We start from the raw sequence: 19,409 nt of genomic DNA, 5'->3' as shown, positions 1-19,409 counted from the left end.
GTGCTTCGATATAATTTTCATCGAATTTCTTACAACCAACCATATAATTTTCAGACTCAAAGTTTGACAGGTAGCTATTTCCTCCTGATGAGGATTGATGAAAGGCCTAAAATGGAATAAGTGAATATATAAAAATAATGCACATTATTAAGAAGTAAAAGGTACTATTTCAGTTATAAATATTAATATTATGTGCTATAATAATATTAATAATATCGAGTGACCTGGCTGGCTCGGGTCTGGTGTCAGAGTTTTCAGGTCGCAACTGATCAGTTTCAGGGCCTCTGACATGACCTAACGACTGCTTTTTAGGCAGCCGGGACCGACGGTTTAACGTGCTATATAAGGGAGTATGGGTCCAGTGTTTTCCATGGATAAGTTATATTATACATCTTACTTATTTATTACAATTAAAGACTGCTGCACCTATAGTATTGTCTACACTTGTCATAAATACCTATGTATTTTTACTAACATTTCTTTACAAAATATCAGAATAAACTTATAAATATTGCCGGCCGGCGTGGCCGAGTGGCAACTCCAGCCGGTTTCGCTCCGCCCGGTCGTGGGTTCGAATCCCGTCCGGGCCATGGACATTTGAATAGGCTACCTAAATTTTATCATATCCCATCCCTATATCCATGCACAGGCAAGACGCTTAAATGTGCATTATCCAAATACGAGATAGAACCTCGATAACAGAAGAGAGTTTAAATATATTTATACGGTACGGTAGTTAATACCAAGGATAGTATATAGCTAGCTATAGATAGGATAATGATTCTATTTATACCATTCTTGAGTCAATACCTATCTTTAATCGCGCGTGAACCAATCAATGTTCTTTCTATTTACACTTATAATAATCTTTCTATTTACACTTATTATAATCGGTATTATTACATACGGTACTGACAACGCCTGACGATATAGGTAGTTGAAGCAATTTTCTAATTAATTGTCAATAAATTATAAACGGTACCGTACCTATTAAGGCTGTGCAAAGGCTAAAAATGAACTTTCTACTGGTGATATTTTTCAAAGTTTTACTATCAATCTATCAAAATGAAAAAGTTTTCTCAGGGAAACATTTTTTTTCAATCAGTACTTTTCGAGATATGAGCGCCTGAAGTTTAAATTTTTGGGACAGAACATTTTAAATTCGGTAAGAGATAAATCTATGAGATTCAGAGGATTTATTCTTCATGGTATTGTTTATCTAGTAAAACAAAAATTTTCTGAAAATATCAATTTTTGATAAATATATCCAATTTACTAAAAATGACCAGAAATAACTTTTTGTTGAGTTATTTTTGGTAAATTGAATAACTTTATTGAAAATTGATATTTTCAGAAAATTTTTGTTTTACTAGATCAACAATACCATGGAGAATCAATCCTCTAAATCTCATGGATTTACCTCTTACCGAATTTAAAATGTTCTGTCCCGAAAATATAAACTCAAGGCGCTTTTATCTCAAAAAAGTAATGATCGGAAAAAATGTTTTCCTGGGAAAACTTTATTATTTTGATAGCTTGATGATATAAAAATCGAGAAATATCACCAATAGAAAGTTTTTTTAGCCTTTGCACAGCCTTAAACACTTCGAAGCTGTAATTGCAACTATTAATTTATACTGTAAGTTTATTATAGGTAATTGAAAAATATCAAACATAATTAATGTAGGCTATCGTGATACGATAGCATAATAATACAAGTGCTGGCAAAATGCGACGGTCCTATAATAAATTAAGGTACATTCTATAACTGGGTCGGCTCTAAATAGTATCCAACTGATAAGTGCTTATCAAGGACGTTTATCTTCATCTCTATTCAAGTAAATTACTCTTGCCTCTTCATCATTATCACAGTTTACAGTTCTGGTTGAGAATCCATATCAAGAAGCTATAGGGCCTACATCAGGCAGAAGGAAGGAGGAACAGTCAACAGTGTTTTTTGTTGGTGTGTTTGTGTTGAAGTTGAAGTAGGGGAATTCAGAATTCCGTAGAACTCCCACAGTTTGGAAGGAGTGGGGTTGAATTGGCCGAATGCCATTGACTTGTTGATAGTGGAAGCGAAAGCGGACTCTGACGTTTGTTATGAGTGCGTGAATAGTGCTACTGATAAACGTTAACAGGCAAACAATTTATTTTGTTTTGCTAGTTGTGTTGCTGCTCTGATTGTGACAAGTACTGACTGATTATTAGTGAAATCTTCTTCCTCTTCTACATCACAATGTCTCGTAATCGTGTCCGTGATTTGATGAGTGTTATTTCTAATGCCTCGTAAGTTTGGTAACCGATCCACTATAACCTAAAAATATTGCAAATTTATATTAGAAAATTATTCAAGAATGACTTTACACGTTATAGCTAATATGTTAGTGGTTAGTCTAGTCTATTTGTGGAAATAATAAACAATCTGTGGCTGAAGGACAGCTTTCAATTGGTTACTTCAAAAGCTTCAAACTCTGTGAAATTCAGTAACTTAGGCTACCTACTGTGGAATTTATACTCAAAACACTTGTTGAACTTTCAATAAAAACTGGATTGTTTTATATAAACCAGGCCATACGCCCATATCCTATGGTAGTAGTGTTTTGAATGGAATAGTAGGTACTATAATGAGGGATGCTAAATTCTTTATAATCAAGGTGCTCACATGGCCACCCCCGTAGGGGTGGGGGGTGGGTCAATGAAGCACACTGCGTCATTGAAATTCTGTGAGGGTGTGGGTTTCAACGCGAATCTTTGGGGGGCTCCAAAAATTTGGATAACTTATATTAATTAGGTACCTAATTCTGGGGTGATACAATAATTGACGAACTGACAACCTTTGTTTTGGTGATGGTGCCTGTAGGTTGGGGGGGGATCAATGTCTACAGTGTAGTAATGCTTTTATCATCAATTAATGAGGTGGTGAATATGGTATAAAGGACCAATAAAAGCAAAACTTCAATTCATTTATAATTTATGTTTTCCAATGAACCCTCAACCATATTCCAAGATTGTTGAATGGACTTGGGGCGGGGGTGGATGTGTTTTCCAATAGTCAATCAAGTTTTAAGCACAAAGTGACTTTGCTTTTGAGACTAAATCAAAACAATTGAAAATAAGAATGCTCTCAACTTTTACACTAATACTTTGTGATAGCCCCCTAATTCTATTTATTATTGTCATAGTTTATCATTGGCATTTATCATCATCATCATCATCATCATCATTTTCTTCATCTTCTCATTCATGCTTGTTATCATCTCTCCATCACCATTTCATGTCTTTTCTCAACCTTTCTTTCACTTTTCTCTACTTTTCAATACCGTATCATTTTTAAAGTAGTTTTTTAAGTACTTTTTCTAACGTTAGTTTATTGATTTTGGTTTTGAATACGAATTGTACTTGTATTTTTGTGATGATAAGAGAACATATATTTGGGGTTTTACCTGTTGCTCCCATTGTGAAAGAAATAAATAAACTCGCTCGGACACTTGGTGTCTCACTGGTGGCCAAGTCTGAATAGTGGCCTAATGTAATACGAGCCTAAAATATCAAGTCCCTACCCAAAACTAAAATTTTGAAGTTACACAGAAATGTTACAATATCATTGGTGTTTATTTTAATTGTGTATCTAGGAATCATATTTGCAAAAAGATAACAATTTATGCAGTTTATGATCTATGTTATTACAGGTGCAGATGTCCCTCACATTCCCATTCAGGTCCAGCTTATAATTTGACTGTGAACAATAGTACTACGACAAGTTCACTACCATCGAAGGATTATGCATTCGAAGTAAGTATATCCTATCCTGGGTAAAATTTGAATGCTTGAAACCCCTATTCAAAACTTGTCTATACAGAAAAGGTGCCCATAAGTCAGGGTGTGATTCCTCTAATCAAAATAAGAAAAAAGTACTTATTAAAATAGTTCAGAAAATGCTTGGGTGAAAGATTTCGTCTGAACTCTAGTTCCCCTGCTGAAACAAATCCCTACTAGTATTTGTTGGCTGCTGTTAATAAATAAGTACAATTTAGCGTTACTTTATGTAAAATGAACTGAGAAATTGAATAAAACTGTTTCCAGACCTGTAGCTATAGTAATTTTTAAGATATTTGACGAAAGACATGATACTTGGTCCCGAAAAACAAGTTCCTTTAAGGTTTGAAGCAGATTTTCTATGTTAAATGTGCAATAAACACAACATATTTTTTCTCAAAACTTGTAGAAAATTTAATTTTGAAGGAAAAGATGTAAATTAAGTCTATTATAGACAAACGAAACCTTTAAAAAATAATTCTTAATATTACATTTATAGAAAGCTTAACAGAGTTTGTCTAATTAATTGAATAGACTTAGAACGTTGTCAAAAATCCACTTTAATTAAATAAAAATTAATAATTAATTAATTAGCATGCTCCTGTAAAATATTAATTTTTATTTAATTAAAGTGGATTTTTGACAACGTTCTAAGTCTATTCAATTATGGAAAAGTTCCACAACATCAACATTAACACTACAGAGTTTGTCTATTTTTCATGCATTTTAAGATTATGTTTGTTAATGTCACATAAATTTTTGAAATGATAACAACGTTTTTTGGTTGCTAATTAATTAAATTAATTTTTTTGGAAACTATTGTTGCTCTTTGTAAAAATTTTCAACTTGAAAATCATTGTTGTTGATGAAAATTGAATGATTCTCCACTCCAACATGCACTGTACCGTATCTATATTTTTGGCTTTTCATCGCCAATTTATTTTATTTTGCCAGTGGTTTAAAAAATTGTATTTATTAGGAGTGTAAAATACAGAGTAGAGTAGCCTACAAGTACAGAGTTATAAAAATGGAAAGAGTTAATTCACTCTACTTTCTCAGGTCCAGAGCTTTTATTAATATGAAACTGTTGAAACTATCTTAGTCTCATATTAGACTGTTAACAACACATTGTGTGTGAAACTTATATTTAAAAAGATGAAGGCTCATCTAAGGCTGAGCACACACCAGCTAGTCATGAAAAGACAAGATATGATCAGACACGTTCAGTCACAATACTTCACATAGTTGCTTATGAATACATGTCTAATTGCAATGACTAATCAGTGTGAGTTGCGTCATAAGCAACTATGTGAAGTATTGTGACTGAACGTGTCTGATCATGTATTGTCTTGTCTTGACTAACTGTTGTGTGCCTAGCCTAAGATTAATGTTGGAACATAGTGTTGAATATTAAATTTGAGTTCCGGTTCCAAAATGTTGCAGAAATTGTAACGGTCAACTACACTAACCTACTATTGTAAAATGAAAGTAGATTTCCATAGAAGGGCTTATACTATGTTAGAATAGTGATACAGTTGGAATTTTCGATACTATATGTATATCAATTCGTCGAAATTGAATATAATTACTATCATATTTTAATAAAACTTTAAAGTGAAATAAACACTAACATTCTTTGGTTTGGTGAACGACCATTTCGTGCTGGTATATCACATTTTCAAGCTAAACAGAAACTTTCTTGAAAATGTACAATACTAGCACGAACCGGTCGTCGCCACATCAAAAAATTTGAGTTTTTTTTTCACTTTAAAGCTATTTTAAAATAGGAAAGTAATCCTGTACTATTAAACAAGCAACTTCTGTTTATATGTTTATATGTATAGATGTTTATATGTTTGTATTTCACCGGATCTCGAAAATGGCTCTAACGATTCTCACGAAATTAAGAACAGAGTAGGTTTATAATATAAAGATTCGATTGCACTAGGTCTCATCCCTGGGAAAACTCGCTGATAATAATTATTATTCATCCTTGGAAAAACAGCTGATAATAATTATTTCGTCGTCTGTTGGTGATGGAAGTGATTGAGCGAGTTCATGTATGTGGGAGGACTGTGTCAAAGTTATGTCTCAGCTGTTGAAATTTGGTAATCATTCAATCAGGTACTTAGTGCCGGTTGCAAAAAAACGGGTTATTTTCAATCCTGATTAATTCCAGTAGATCCATGCTTTTGAAATGGTCTTCTCTGATTTGGTTCACGCAAAGTTAATCAGGATTAAAATTTAACCGGCCTTTGTGAGAAAATTTTTGCATTCCTCTGGGAATTAATCTCAATTTACTGTTATTAGATAGAACACTTCTGTATGAATGTTATTATAATTTCTTCTTTCGTGATAAATTTGTTATGCTTTTGAATTCCAGAGCGAAGCTCGGTCCCCGATATTAATAATATTGAGAACAAGATGGATAACCAACAATGAATATAATTGTTGAATTTGTTATTGACCAATATTCGCCTATGCTCATCAATTCCTCATGAAAAAATAAAAAAATAAATTCCATATGGATCTCATTGCCTTCCCGCTTGAAATTCTTGTAAAATATTTATCAAAATTTGTATAAAATTTATCATTTACTTCAATGTAAAATATTTATCTCTCTAATAACAGAGAATAATAATTGAATGAATTCAATTATTTCAATACTTTCTCCTGGTAAATGCTTTCCGAATCGATTTGAAGATGTACAATAGGAATGTGAACTAAGATGCATTTGTGTGGTTTCAGATGGCTTGCTCGACCATCAGATATGGTCCCGGTGTCACTCAGGAGGTCGGCATGGATATGGTGAACATGAATGCGAAGAAAGTGTGTGTCATGACTGACCCCAACCTGGCCAAGATGGCTCCTGTTAAGACTACTCTCAGCTCATTGGCCAAGAATGGTGTCAACTTTGAACTATACGATAGAGTTAGAGTGGAACCCACTGGAGAAAGGTGGGTAAACTTATATACAGAGTGTTTCAGAGAAACCGGAAATTTTGAAAGTTAAATAATTTCAAGAAAAACAAATCTTTAAATAAAGTTTATCATATCATTCAATAATAAAAATAATGCCGTTTTAGAATAAATAATACCGTAACATTTATTTTTTGAAGATGACATCTTGCAGGTGTGTTCCTTTTCCACGCAAACATTCCTGTAGTTCTCTTCATCACATTGTCCATGGTTTGACGTAACATTACAACTGGAATTTGAAATCGCTTCTCGAATCTTGGCCGTCAATTCTGCAACAACGGAAGAATTGTAAGCAAAGATTCGAGAAGCGATATCAAATTCCAGTTGTAATGTTACGTCAATCCATGGACAATGTGATGAAGAGACTACAGGAATGTTTGCGTAGAAAAGGAACACACCTGCAAGATGTCATCTTCAAAAAATAAATGTTACGGTATTATTTATTCTAAAACGGCATTATTTTTACTATTAAATGATATGATAAACTTTATTTAAAGATTTGTTTTTCTTGAAATTATTTAACTTTTAAAATTCCCCGTTTCTCTGAAACTCCCTTTACTATACCGTTGTGAGATTCACTTTTAGCTGTCACAGCATTTATTGAACTGCATTGATGTTATAAATAATTATGTTGGCAATTCAAAATGGATGTCACTGTATCTCAAATCATTGAAACTATTAAATCAATATTAATGAATGATTGATCTTGTTTAATTTTGTTTGATGTCATCTCTTTGTTCTTCACAGCTCGTATTTATTCGTAGCTGTATCCATAGTTGAGAAAATTGAAATTTTAATATTGTAAGTGAAGTGGAAAGAACTATACTTTATTAATAGCTTAAAATTAATTTGTATATTATTGAACAACAAATGATTAAGTAAAAAGTAGGAAAATGGTTCCCTTATGCCGTGCTACCAATTTATCCTAAATAGGTTGGATAGCATTTCACACCTATTAACCTAAAGGAAGTTATCGGCTCCAAAATGGTAGATTCTTGATAAATTATGAATGGATCTATTGCTTATGAATAAGAAATCCAGTTTTCAGAGCAAATCAACTTATAATCTTCATAAGAATTTTGGCAATATACAACACAAATCCACAAAACAATACCTTACACACTTAAACATCTAGCATCATTACAAGCTAAAAATACTTATCCATTTTATATAGTTGAAAACAATGGCTATAGGCTTGTAGACACACAAATCAAATTATACAAACTTAGAACACCATAAAACTGTTCAAATCTCAAATTAAAACATTATAAATTTCAATCAAACAGAAAAATATTCAGAGAGCACGAACACTTTTCCATAGCCAGCCACCATTTTTTAGAGAGAGAAGCTAACAAGTACAGAGCAAAGCCACACCTCAAACCAGTGATGACGTTATGAACACGTCATTGATATTAAATTCCAAAAAATTATAAATTACAAGTTTAGAATTTACATTTTACATTTATTCTCAATAAAACTTTATTTCGAAACTGTTATTTTAAATTTATATATCCTCTATATTTATAATGATCTGTTAATTCTGTTAACTCTGTTTCGGTGATACCATGGAATGTGCAACACAATTATTTACGATAAATTCTCAGTTAAAAGTTGTCCGCATATCGATTACTCTGATATTTACTATCAAGTTTCATAGATCTCGAATTGAAGATTAGATTTTAATCGAGAAAAAATGTAATATTACACTTATGATAAAATTTGTAGAACAGGGGAACGCTTTGACGTAGTAACGTTTTGGAACCACTCCATAGTTGAGAAAATTGAAATTTTAATATTGTAAGTGGAGTGGAATGAACTATACTGTATTAATAGCTTAAAATTGATTTCTTTGTATATTATTGGACTGACCATTGAACACAAAATGATTAAGTAAAAAATAGGAGAAATGGTTCTCTTATGATGAAATGAAATTTGTAGAACAGGAGAACGTTTTGACGTAGTAACGTTTTGGAACCTCTCCATAGTTGAGAAAATTGAAATTTCAATATTGTAAGTGAAGTGGAATGAACTATACTGTATTAATAGCTTAAAATTAATTTTTCTATTATTGGACTGACTATTGAACACAAAATGATTAAGTGAAAAATAGGAAAAATGGTTCCCTTATGATGAAATTTGTAGAAGAGGAGAACGCTTTGACGTAGTAACGTTTTGCAACCTCTCCATAGTTGAGAAAATTCAAATTTTAATATTGTAAGTGAAGTGGACTGAATATATACTTACCTGGCATACCGTGATCAAGAAGGCAGTTCCCCCAGGGCGAGGCCTTTTCATTGCACTGCAACTTGGTTGACCCCTGCGAATGCCCCAAATGTGGGCATCTCGGGCGCATAATTTTTGTTAGTATTATACTGTATTAATAGCTTAAAATTAATTTGTTTGTATATTTTTGGACTGAGCATTGAACACAAAATGATTAAGTGAAAAATAGGAAAATATAGCTCCTTTTTGGAACGATTTTAATCAAAATTTGGGAAAAGATCAGTTTTGACCCTCGCCTGTTGTTTCCTCCTTAGATAAGATAAGATAATCTTTTTATTTAACACAGTACACTTTATAATATACAGAATATAATATGGAAGACTAGAGTAGGCCTACCTACAAACTATGCTACCTTCTATCACTAAAATCCTAAACTTTCCTTCCTAGTCCTTAAATCAAATTCATTTGATTCATGAATAATTGAAATTGGTAAATAAATCTCTCATGAACACATTTTCTCATATTAAGAAAATAATCTCTATATATAAAAATGAATGTCTGTTTGTGTGTTAGTTAGTTTGTTAGTTTGTTTGTTCCCTATAGACTCGAAAACTACTTGACAGAACGGCATCAAACTTTGGGAATATGTTGTGTGAATATTGGGGATGGTTTCTGACCAGAAATTTTAATGGGGGGGCTGATAATAATCATATATTAATCCATTTTACAGACCTATATTTTCGAAATTGTCGGCCGAGCGGCTAACGTAGAACGGGAAGATCATCATGATTCAAGATCATGTTGTGATAATATGATTTAGCATATTCACCAGCTGTAATAAACACGTCACTCTGTGGTAAAATTGTTTACTGGTATTGAAACGGTAGTTTTAAGCACATAGGAAGTCCATATTGAGATAAATTTCATGATTCACCAAATAAAGTCGAGTGTGACATGAGATATATTGACTTTTTGGCGGTACGAAGTTTGCTGGGTAAGCTAGTGTATAATGAATGTATGTGTAATAATATTTCACAATGTATTGCAGTTTTGCCGATGCCGCAGACTTTGCCAAGAAGGGAAATTTCGATGCTTTTCTGGCGGTGGGAGGCGGATCTGTGATGGATACCTGCAAGGCGGCCAATCTCTACAGTGCGGACCCCGAGGCTGACTTCCTGGATTATGTCAATGCTCCAATTGGAAAGGGCAAACCGGTCACCGTGCCATTGAAACCGTTGATTGCCAGTAAGTTCTGCCAATTATATATTCAAATTTCTCCAATTTCCAATCATTTGATTCAAATTGAGTTACTTTCTATATAATATTTGAATCTTCCAGTTTCCCATAAGAGATAGAACAATCAGTTTTGAATTTTCAGCCGGCCAGATAGCAGAGTTGACTAAGACGTTGCACCCTTCAGTCTGCTAGTGTTACCTGGTCGTGGGTTCGAATCCCGCTGAAAACCATCGGTTAGGCATGGACGTTTGATCATCTCATAACTCACCCTTGCACTTCTCATTACCCACGCACAAGCAAAAAGCTCATGTGGGCATCATGCTCAATAATAGAAAAAAAGAATTCATGTATGTTTTGATCGAATGAAGAAAACAAATACAATATTTAGAAAATACTCACTTGTTACTTACTAGTAACAGAATAAAGCAAACGAATACAATATTCAGGAAAGAAAAATCAGGCTAAACTATCCAAAACTTCTTCCATCTCTTAAGGCTGTTTGGTACAATTTTTTCATTTAAATTGGATAATCTTTTTCAATATAATTGTTAAGATCATTATAAGAGTGAGAAAAAGGGGCAACTTTAATTTTTAAGTGGTCTAATAAGCGAGTTATGGGTTGTTGAAGTGCTAACTCCGTTTTCTTTCCAGATCGGTTTCGACTATATTAACAGAACTTCTCTTAAAAATCCAAAAGATGTATCTTTCCAAACTAAATCATTTTATTCACCATATCGTGCATAAATAAAAAAGTAACATTTTTTGTGAATTCGATAAATTGTTTATTTTGGCATTAATCGCGAAAAACGACAATTAGATCAAAGCCAATGGATGTATTAAAAAACTACCATGGAAAATTCGAAACCGTTTATGATCTGGAAAGAAAACGGATTTAGGACTACAACAACCCATAACTCGCTTATTAGACCACTTAAAAATCTCAGTTGCCACTTTTTCTCACTCTTATAATGATCTTAACAATTATATTGAAAAAGATTATCCATTTTAAATAAAAAAAAGTGTATCGAACAGCCTAAAATATAGTCTCATATAATCAGAAAAGGTTATAAACCATATTTATTTATACACTGAACAATCTGAAAATTCCACATCAATTTAATCTGATACTATAGTGAGGTCCACGTTATAATGGCAGTGGAGAAAGATAGGAGAACTGCGTTGTCGATTCTCTGCCTTGTCTGCGCTGTCGAATCTGATGTAAAATTAACTGTTCTTTCTTGTTGAAAATGTCCAATAATATTATAAATGAAAGAATAAGACTTTGATATTGTCAATATCACTTTTATTTATTCGAAAATTAATTTATAATTCAGAACCAGGTTTCATGGTAAAACCTACCACATCTTCAGCTGAACTAATAAGTTTGTTGTTATTGGAGGAACAGGAAATTCAATTTTAGGTTATGTGTTGGGATTGTATAGGGGAAGGAGAATGAAATTTGTTAGTGGGAATGGATGAATTAATGATGAAATTAAACTATGTTAATATTTGAAGAATGGAAAATTACATTTTAAATGGAAATCTAGACATCTTAAAATATATATATATATACATCAAATTTGGTTGGTAGCTTACTGGTGATTGTATAATCATTTATGGTTTTGAAATCCTGTCTCAATTCTAAAGGTTATAATAATATTATAAAATTATAAAAACAAAGGATATTATTATGAAAACAATTCATAATAATTGTGATTAGTCTAATCTAAAACACAATAAGATAATCAGTCTTATCTAATTTTTTTTTTCTCTTTTTTTCTCAATGTTACCTTTAGGTTGGTACTGGTCATGGCACCAACTTGAATATAAACTTAATTTTGAGAAATTTATCAAACTAGAATATTAAATTTCACTTAACCTTATAAGGTGCTTAATATAGTAGGGGGAGAGGGGAGAGAACTTAATAAGAAATTTGATAAAGGGGTGGGGGATCTTAGTAATTGAATTATTCTGTTCAACTTTGGGGTTAATAATTATTGCTAGTGGGAGATCATGGCCTGAAATTGAGATCCCTCTAGGGTTCAAAAGTTGAGTAATACTAGATATTGGAGCTGAGTATGAACATGATATTACCCACTGTCCACTTGTTATGTTAGGTTATATTGGCCAGATCTTGTAATGGGAACTGAATTGGAATGTTATCAAATAGACAATAATTGTTTGTACTTGAAACTATGAGTAGTTGTGAGCAAGTAGTATGATAATATTTTAGTTGAGATCCATATAGATACTCAAGTCAAATTCTTATCAAAAATCTGAGATTATAATAATGGATATGTACACATTAATTTAAAATAAGGAAATAATATAATTGGGTCTACCTGAACTAATTGATATACCCTAAAATTAGAAGAACAATATAATTGAGCTTATGTGGATTGTTTCATAGACTATGGACTAGAATATAACAACTATAATAAGTTCTCAAGATAATGGTGATAACTGTTATTGATTTGTGGAAGTTATCTACTTGTTATATATCATTAATCAATTGCTTATCTTACAATTTGCTTGGATTTTGAAAAAAGAGAGAAAGGTGATCCCTCTTGGGTTCAAAAGTTGAGTAATACTAAATATTGGAGCTAAGTATGAAAATGATATTACCCACTGTCCACTTGTTATGTTAGGTTATATTGGCCAGATCTTGTAATGGGAACTGAATTGGAATGTTATCAAATAGACAATAATTGTTTGTACTTGAAACTATGAGTAGTTGTGAGCAAGTATATGATAATATTTTAGTTGAGATCCATATAGATACTCAAGTCAAATTCTTATCAAAAATCTGAGATTATAATAATGGATATGTACACATTAATTTAAAATAAGGAAATAATATAATTGGGTCTACCTGAACTAATTGATATACCCTAAAATTAGAAGAACAATATAATTGAGCTTATGTGGATTGTTTCATAGACTATGGACTAGAATATAACAACTATAATAAGTTCTCAAGTTAATGGTCATAGCTGTTATTGATTTGTGGAAGTTATCTACTTGTTATATATTATCATTAATCAATTGCTTATCCTACAATTTGCTTGGATTTTGAAAAAAAAGAGAAAGGTGATCCCTCTTGGGTTCAAAAGTTGAGTAATACTAGATATTGGAGCTAAGTATGAAAATAATATTACCCACTGTCCACTTGTTATGTTAGGTTATATTGGCCAGATCTTGTAATGGAAATTGAATTGGAATGTTATCAAATAGACAATAATTGTTTATACTTAAAACTATGAGTAGTTGTGAGCAAGTAGTATGATAATATTTTAGTTGAGATTTATATAGATACTCAAGTCAAATTCTTATCAAAAATCTGAGATTCTAATAATGTATATGAACAAATTAATTTAAAATTAGGAACTAATGTAATTGGGTCTACCTGAACTAAGTGATATACCCTAAAAGTAGAAGAACAATATAATTGAGCTCATGTGGATTGTTTCATAGACTATGAACTAGAATTTAACAACTATAATAAGTTCACAAGTTAATGGTGACTACTGGTATTGATTCTTTCAAGTTATCTACTTGTTATATATCAATTTGCTTATCCTACAATTGAAATATTCTACTTGTTCATTCAAGCTTGTGGATTCTGTGTCTGTTTTTAATTTGAAGATTTCAATGGCTTCAAGTACATTGAGGAGTTTGCTTTTTTGGCCTGTGTGCAATATTTGGATGTTATTGTTGGGGTTGAAATTGTGTCCAGAGTTTATAAGGTGTTCTGCAAATTTGGAAGTGTCTAGTTTTTTGTTTTTGAAGGCTATATGTGTTCTTGTATTCTAGTTTTGAATTTTCTCCCTGTTTGTCCAATATAGCTAGCATTGCAGTCTCCACAATTTAGTCTATAGACTCCACTTTTGTTTTCTATTCTGATGGGGTCTTTGGAATTGAAAATGCAGTTGAGTAGTGATGAGGTCTTGTAGGCTACATTCAAACCTTTCTTTTTAATAAGTTTACCTATTTTGTCTGATACTTGGCCTATGTAGGGAATGGTAATCCAAGTATTGTTTTCATCTTTAGTGAGTGAGACTGTTGATTTCATGGTGTAATGCATTTTCCTCTTCTTAGAAGTTTGATGATGGTTCTCCTGCTATAATTGTTGTTCTTTCCTAATTCAAAAATAGTATTCAGTTCTTTGTTATAATCTTTGTGGTCTTGTGGTATTTTAATGAGTCTGTCTATCATGGAATGGAAAGCTGCCATTTATGATTGAATGGGTGACATGAGTGGGATGGAATGAGAGTGTCTGTGTTTGTGGTTTTCTTGTGTGAAACAGAACTTCTTCAAATTCAACAACAGGATGTTCCACAAGAAGAAGGTCTAGCAATGGGATCATCATTGTCTCCACTGTTGGCTGAAATCTTTATGGACAACCTGGAACATAAGATATGTGAAGAACCTCTGTTTAAGGACAATATCAAGTACTGGTTCAGGTATGTAGATGACATCATTTGCCTCTGGGGAGGAACCAACAGACAACTGGACTCCTTCCACAATTTCATAAACAAAATCCACAAAAACATCATATTCACAATGGAATAGAATCAGATCACCAATTAATTTCCTAGACTTGACCATTTCACATAAGAAAAATACACATGAATTCAAGATTTTCAGAAAACCCACAAACACAGACACTCTCATTCCATCCCACTCATGTCACCCATTCAATCATAAAATGGCAGCTTTCCATTCCATGATAGAACTTATTATAGTTGTTATATTCTAGTCCATAGTCTATGAAACAATCCACATAAGCTCAATTATATTGTTCTTCTAATTTTAGGGTATATCAATTAGTTCAGGTAGACCCAATTATATTATTTCCTTATTTTAAATTAATGTGTACATATCCATTATTATAATCTCAGATTTTTGATAAGAATTTGACTTGAGTATCTATATGGATCTCAACTAAAATATTATCATACTACTTGCTCATAGTTTCAAGTACAAACAATTATTGTCTATTTGATAACATTCCAATTCAGTTCCCATTACAAGATCTGGCCAATATAACCTAACATAACAAGTGGGCAGTGGGTAATATCATGTTCATACTCAGCTCCAATATCTAGTATTACTCAACTTTTGAACCTAGAGGGATCTCAATTTCAGGCCATGATCTCCCACTAGCAATAATAATTAACCCCAAAGTTGAACAGAATAATTCAATTACTAAGATCCCCCACCCCTTATCAAATTTCTTATTACGTTCTCTCCCCTCTCCCACTACTATATTAAGCACCTTATAAGGTTAAGTGAAATTTAATATTCTAGTTTGATAATTTCTCAAAATTAAGTTATATTCAAGTTGGTGCCATGACCAGTACCAACCTAAAGGTAACATTGAGAAAAAAAGGAGAAAAAAAAAAAAAAAAAAATTAGATAAGACTGATTATCTTATTGTGTTTTAGATTAGACTAATCACAATTATTATGAATTGTTTTCATAATAATATCCTTTGTTTTTATATTTTATAATATTATTATAACCTTTAGAATTGAGACAGGATTTCAAAACCATAAATGATTATACAATCACCAGTAAGCTACCAACCAAATTTGATGTATATATATATATATATATTATATATATATATATATATATATTATATATATATATATAATATATATATATATATATATATATATATCTATATATATATATATATATATATATATATTTTAAGATGTCTAGATTTCCATTTAAAATGTAATTTTCCATTCTTCAAATATTAACATAGTTTAATTTCATCATTAATTCATCCATTCCCACTAACAAATTTCATTCTCCTTCCCCTATACAATCCAACACATAACCTAAAATTGAATTTCCTGTTCCTCCAATAACAACAAACTTATTAGTTCAGCTGAAGATGTGGTAGGTTTTACCATGAAACCTGGTTCTGAATTATAAATTAATTTTCGAATAAATAAAAGTGATATTGACAATATCAAGGTCTTATTCTTTCAATTATGGAAAAATATCACAACATCTCATACCATACAATCAAATCAATATTATAAATATTTGTCAAGAAAATATATTTTAAATGATTTAATAATATTGGGATTAAACAATATTTTTTTATTAATTATATTTCTACATTGTTGAAAAACGATCTGAAAACGTTGCGGAGCTAGAAAAGGATCTGCTTAGTCAAATGATAGACAAGGATAGCAACACCAATGTTGATCAAATATCGCCATTATAACGAGGACCTCACTAAAGTCTGTTCATCAAAGGGTATGTATAAGGCTCAACTCACACTCACGCGACTCAGGTCGAGAAGAGACTCGACTCTAGTCGAGACCATGTGTTTCCAAATGGTGACGTCGCGGAGACTAGAATCGACTGGTCTGAGTGTCACCATTTGGAAACACATGCTCTCGACTAGAGTCGAGTCTCTTCTCGACCTGAGTCGCGTGAGTGTGAGTTGAGCCTAAAAGTGATGACTGTTTCCGTTGTTAATTTATGGACTTTTAAATACCGGTTCACAATGCGTTTGCTCACAGTGAGTTATATATATATCTGATTATTTAGTTCAGTCCATGACAAAGATGTTAGGTGACTGCTGTGAATCGGTCTTGCTGCTCCAAGATCCACCCACAACTGATTTTGCACCTGAAGATGTCTTTGTCTATAATGCATAGTGGATTATCTGCACTCATCTGTACACTAGTAGTTCTGTGAACAGTAGACCTCGCGCTCAGTAAGTTACACTGACCTGTTGTTATGTTTTCTCAAAAAATAATAAATAATTTATCAATTAAAAATGTCTAGAAAAATCCTAAATAAGCATAGAACTTTCTGTCCTATATCGTACCGTGACGTGTCGTCCCGGAATGTGAGTGTGAGCACTGTTATCAGGTCTGGCTGCAACTGTCTACAACGTTGATGGAAAGATACAATTTTCAAGATGTTCGATGTTTTTGAACGGGTAGTATTATAGTCAACTGTCTTCTAACGTTAATGGAAAGATACATTTTCATAGATGTTCGATGTTTTTGAACGGGTAGTATTATAGTCCACTAGACAGCTGATTTATGATGAATAATTCTATAGTCTGATTTTTACGATAATATTGGCGTATGAAGGAGGCTCCTTTTTCCTTTTATATTATCCTTGAAATGCAACATTTCCAAAAACCTTGTATATACGTCGACGCGCAATTTAAAAAGGAACATACCTGTCAAATTTCATGAAAGTCTATTACCGTGTTTCGCCGTAAATGCGCAACATATAAACATTAAAACATTATGAGAAATGCCAAACCGTCGACTTGAATCTTAGACCTCACTTCGCTCGGTCAATTAATTATTTTATCTACCCATTATATTCGCAAGTTAACCACATCACATTTTTAGGCTATACTAATTTCATCTCTAAGGATTAAACCTTATGAGTATTTTGCATGTATTATATTTCCAAAGACTAAGTTTAGTGCATCTGTGATAATATATAGGCCTATGTTATTGTAATAATATGACTTATCTGTAATGTACTTAATGTATAAGAAATAAGGTTATGGTAATCGCTTTAAATACAGTATCCAAACTTATAATATTGATAGAATAATATACAACATTTTCTCCTAGTTTGGCTTGCAGGAAAAAAACCATCAACTCCAAATACTTGTGAATGGTTTCCAGTTGCTTATTTCTGACCTGTTTTACAACGTTTGATATAAACTCGTTATTCATTTATTAGCATATGACATTTTTGTCATAATTAAGAAAATTTCACACTGTTCACAAGTGCACGTCAAGGTTTGAAATGTACTGTATTACCTGGGGACTGGCCACAGTAAAGTCGTTAGCCTCACCCAGGTAGGCACGTCTCTCACATTCAAATATGATGTGGTGCACTGTCTGCTCCATCGCTCTACAGTCATATAGTGGGGAGTCTGCAAGTACCCATTTGAAAAATGATAAACTCGTTATGCTCACCAGTTAAGTGCGCTATCTACAATTAAATTCTTGGATCCCAGTGTCAAGCACTGGGATGATAAAGTTAAAGTGTCAATCATATTGAAAATATGTTTTCCTACAGTTACGTTGAAAAGTGGCCATTGCTGCACTGATTACAGAACGCAAAGAATCACTTTTCCGCTCTAGTGCGGGAAAAATTTTTCTGCACTCCAGATTTGCAACATGGCAACGCAAAATACTTAGTAGGTTATATGGAGCAACAGTGCAGCAAAATCAAAATGAAGTTGGTAACAGTGACTGCTGTGGCTGCTATAGTGAGCAGAGGTGCAACCAAGCACAACGCGCTAATTATTAGTATTAGATATTATAACCAAGGACAACGAGGACTTTAGGATTTTAGGATTAAGGTTTTTATCAATAATAAAATTACACAGAAAAACATTTGATGGATTTCAGGCAATTTTACCCATAATTACCCACTTTTCATATTCAATGGTAACTGTAGGAAAAATTTAATGTGAAATACGTGCGCAAAGTTCGTTGCTGCACTCAAGAAACCATTCCGTAGTTGTAGTTTCCAAAGTAAACGTTTCTTTCGATGCAGCAAACTGTCACTTTGCGCACTAGTTGCACAAATAACTATTATTCTAAAAATCAATAAACACTTTGATCTACATGAACCAATATTATTTCAGTTCCCACCACCTCCGGTACTGGGAGTGAAACTACTGGAGTTAGTATCTTCGATTATGAGCCATTGAAAGCGAAGACCGGAATCGCAAATAGAGCTCTGAGGCCAACTCTGGGTCTAGTGGATCCCATTCACACCCTGTCAATGCCTCAGAGAGTTTGTATTTACAGTGGGTAAGTGTTAGATAACTATTCTGAAGTGTCAATCCTTATCATTTTAGATGACTTATTTATCAACCAATCTAAATTACTGAATGAAAATGTCAATATCAACTTCACAACTACTCACAAAGAATCTTTATTACCGTATTTTTAATTCACTGTAACCGACCCCAGATGGGGTTAGAATTAAGAGATCTCTAAATTCTAAAGGCCGAGTCATGGCGGGACTTTATTGAGAACAAACTTTTTGCATTCTGATCAATTTCTAAATTTTATTCAATGAGTCAATTTAATTTGAAATTGGACAACAAATAAGCTGCAACAATTTATTACACATTCT

At 32.5% G+C, this 19,409-nt stretch overlaps 1 protein-coding gene and 1 non-coding gene across 2 annotated transcripts in view; both read left to right on the top strand.

Moving 5' to 3' along the window:
* Window positions 1-1,841: 1,841 nt before the first annotated feature.
* The window catches only part of LOC111055782 (hydroxyacid-oxoacid transhydrogenase, mitochondrial), a 35,766-nt gene continuing 18,198 nt past the window's right edge, over window positions 1,842-19,409 (top strand). The window contains exons 1-5 of the mRNA XM_039419488.1: window positions 1,842-2,286; window positions 3,690-3,792; window positions 6,565-6,773; window positions 10,066-10,262; window positions 18,913-19,081. Coding sequence (XP_039275422.1) covers window positions 2,237-2,286; window positions 3,690-3,792; window positions 6,565-6,773; window positions 10,066-10,262; window positions 18,913-19,081 — 728 coding nt within the window. The 5' untranslated portion in view covers window positions 1,842-2,236. The remainder of the gene's footprint in view (window positions 2,287-3,689; window positions 3,793-6,564; window positions 6,774-10,065; window positions 10,263-18,912; window positions 19,082-19,409) is intronic.
* Window positions 9,031-9,185, top strand: LOC120349525. Its single transcript, XR_005570373.1, has one exon. It is a non-coding gene; the product is annotated as a U1 spliceosomal RNA (small nuclear RNA).

The sequence above is a fragment of the Nilaparvata lugens genome, chromosome 1 (assembly GCF_014356525.2).
Source record: "Nilaparvata lugens isolate BPH chromosome 1, ASM1435652v1, whole genome shotgun sequence".
Classification (NCBI taxonomy): Eukaryota; Metazoa; Arthropoda; class Insecta; order Hemiptera; family Delphacidae; genus Nilaparvata; species Nilaparvata lugens.
Note: the sequence above shows the minus strand (reverse complement) of the source record. Positions and strands in the feature narration are given on the sequence as shown.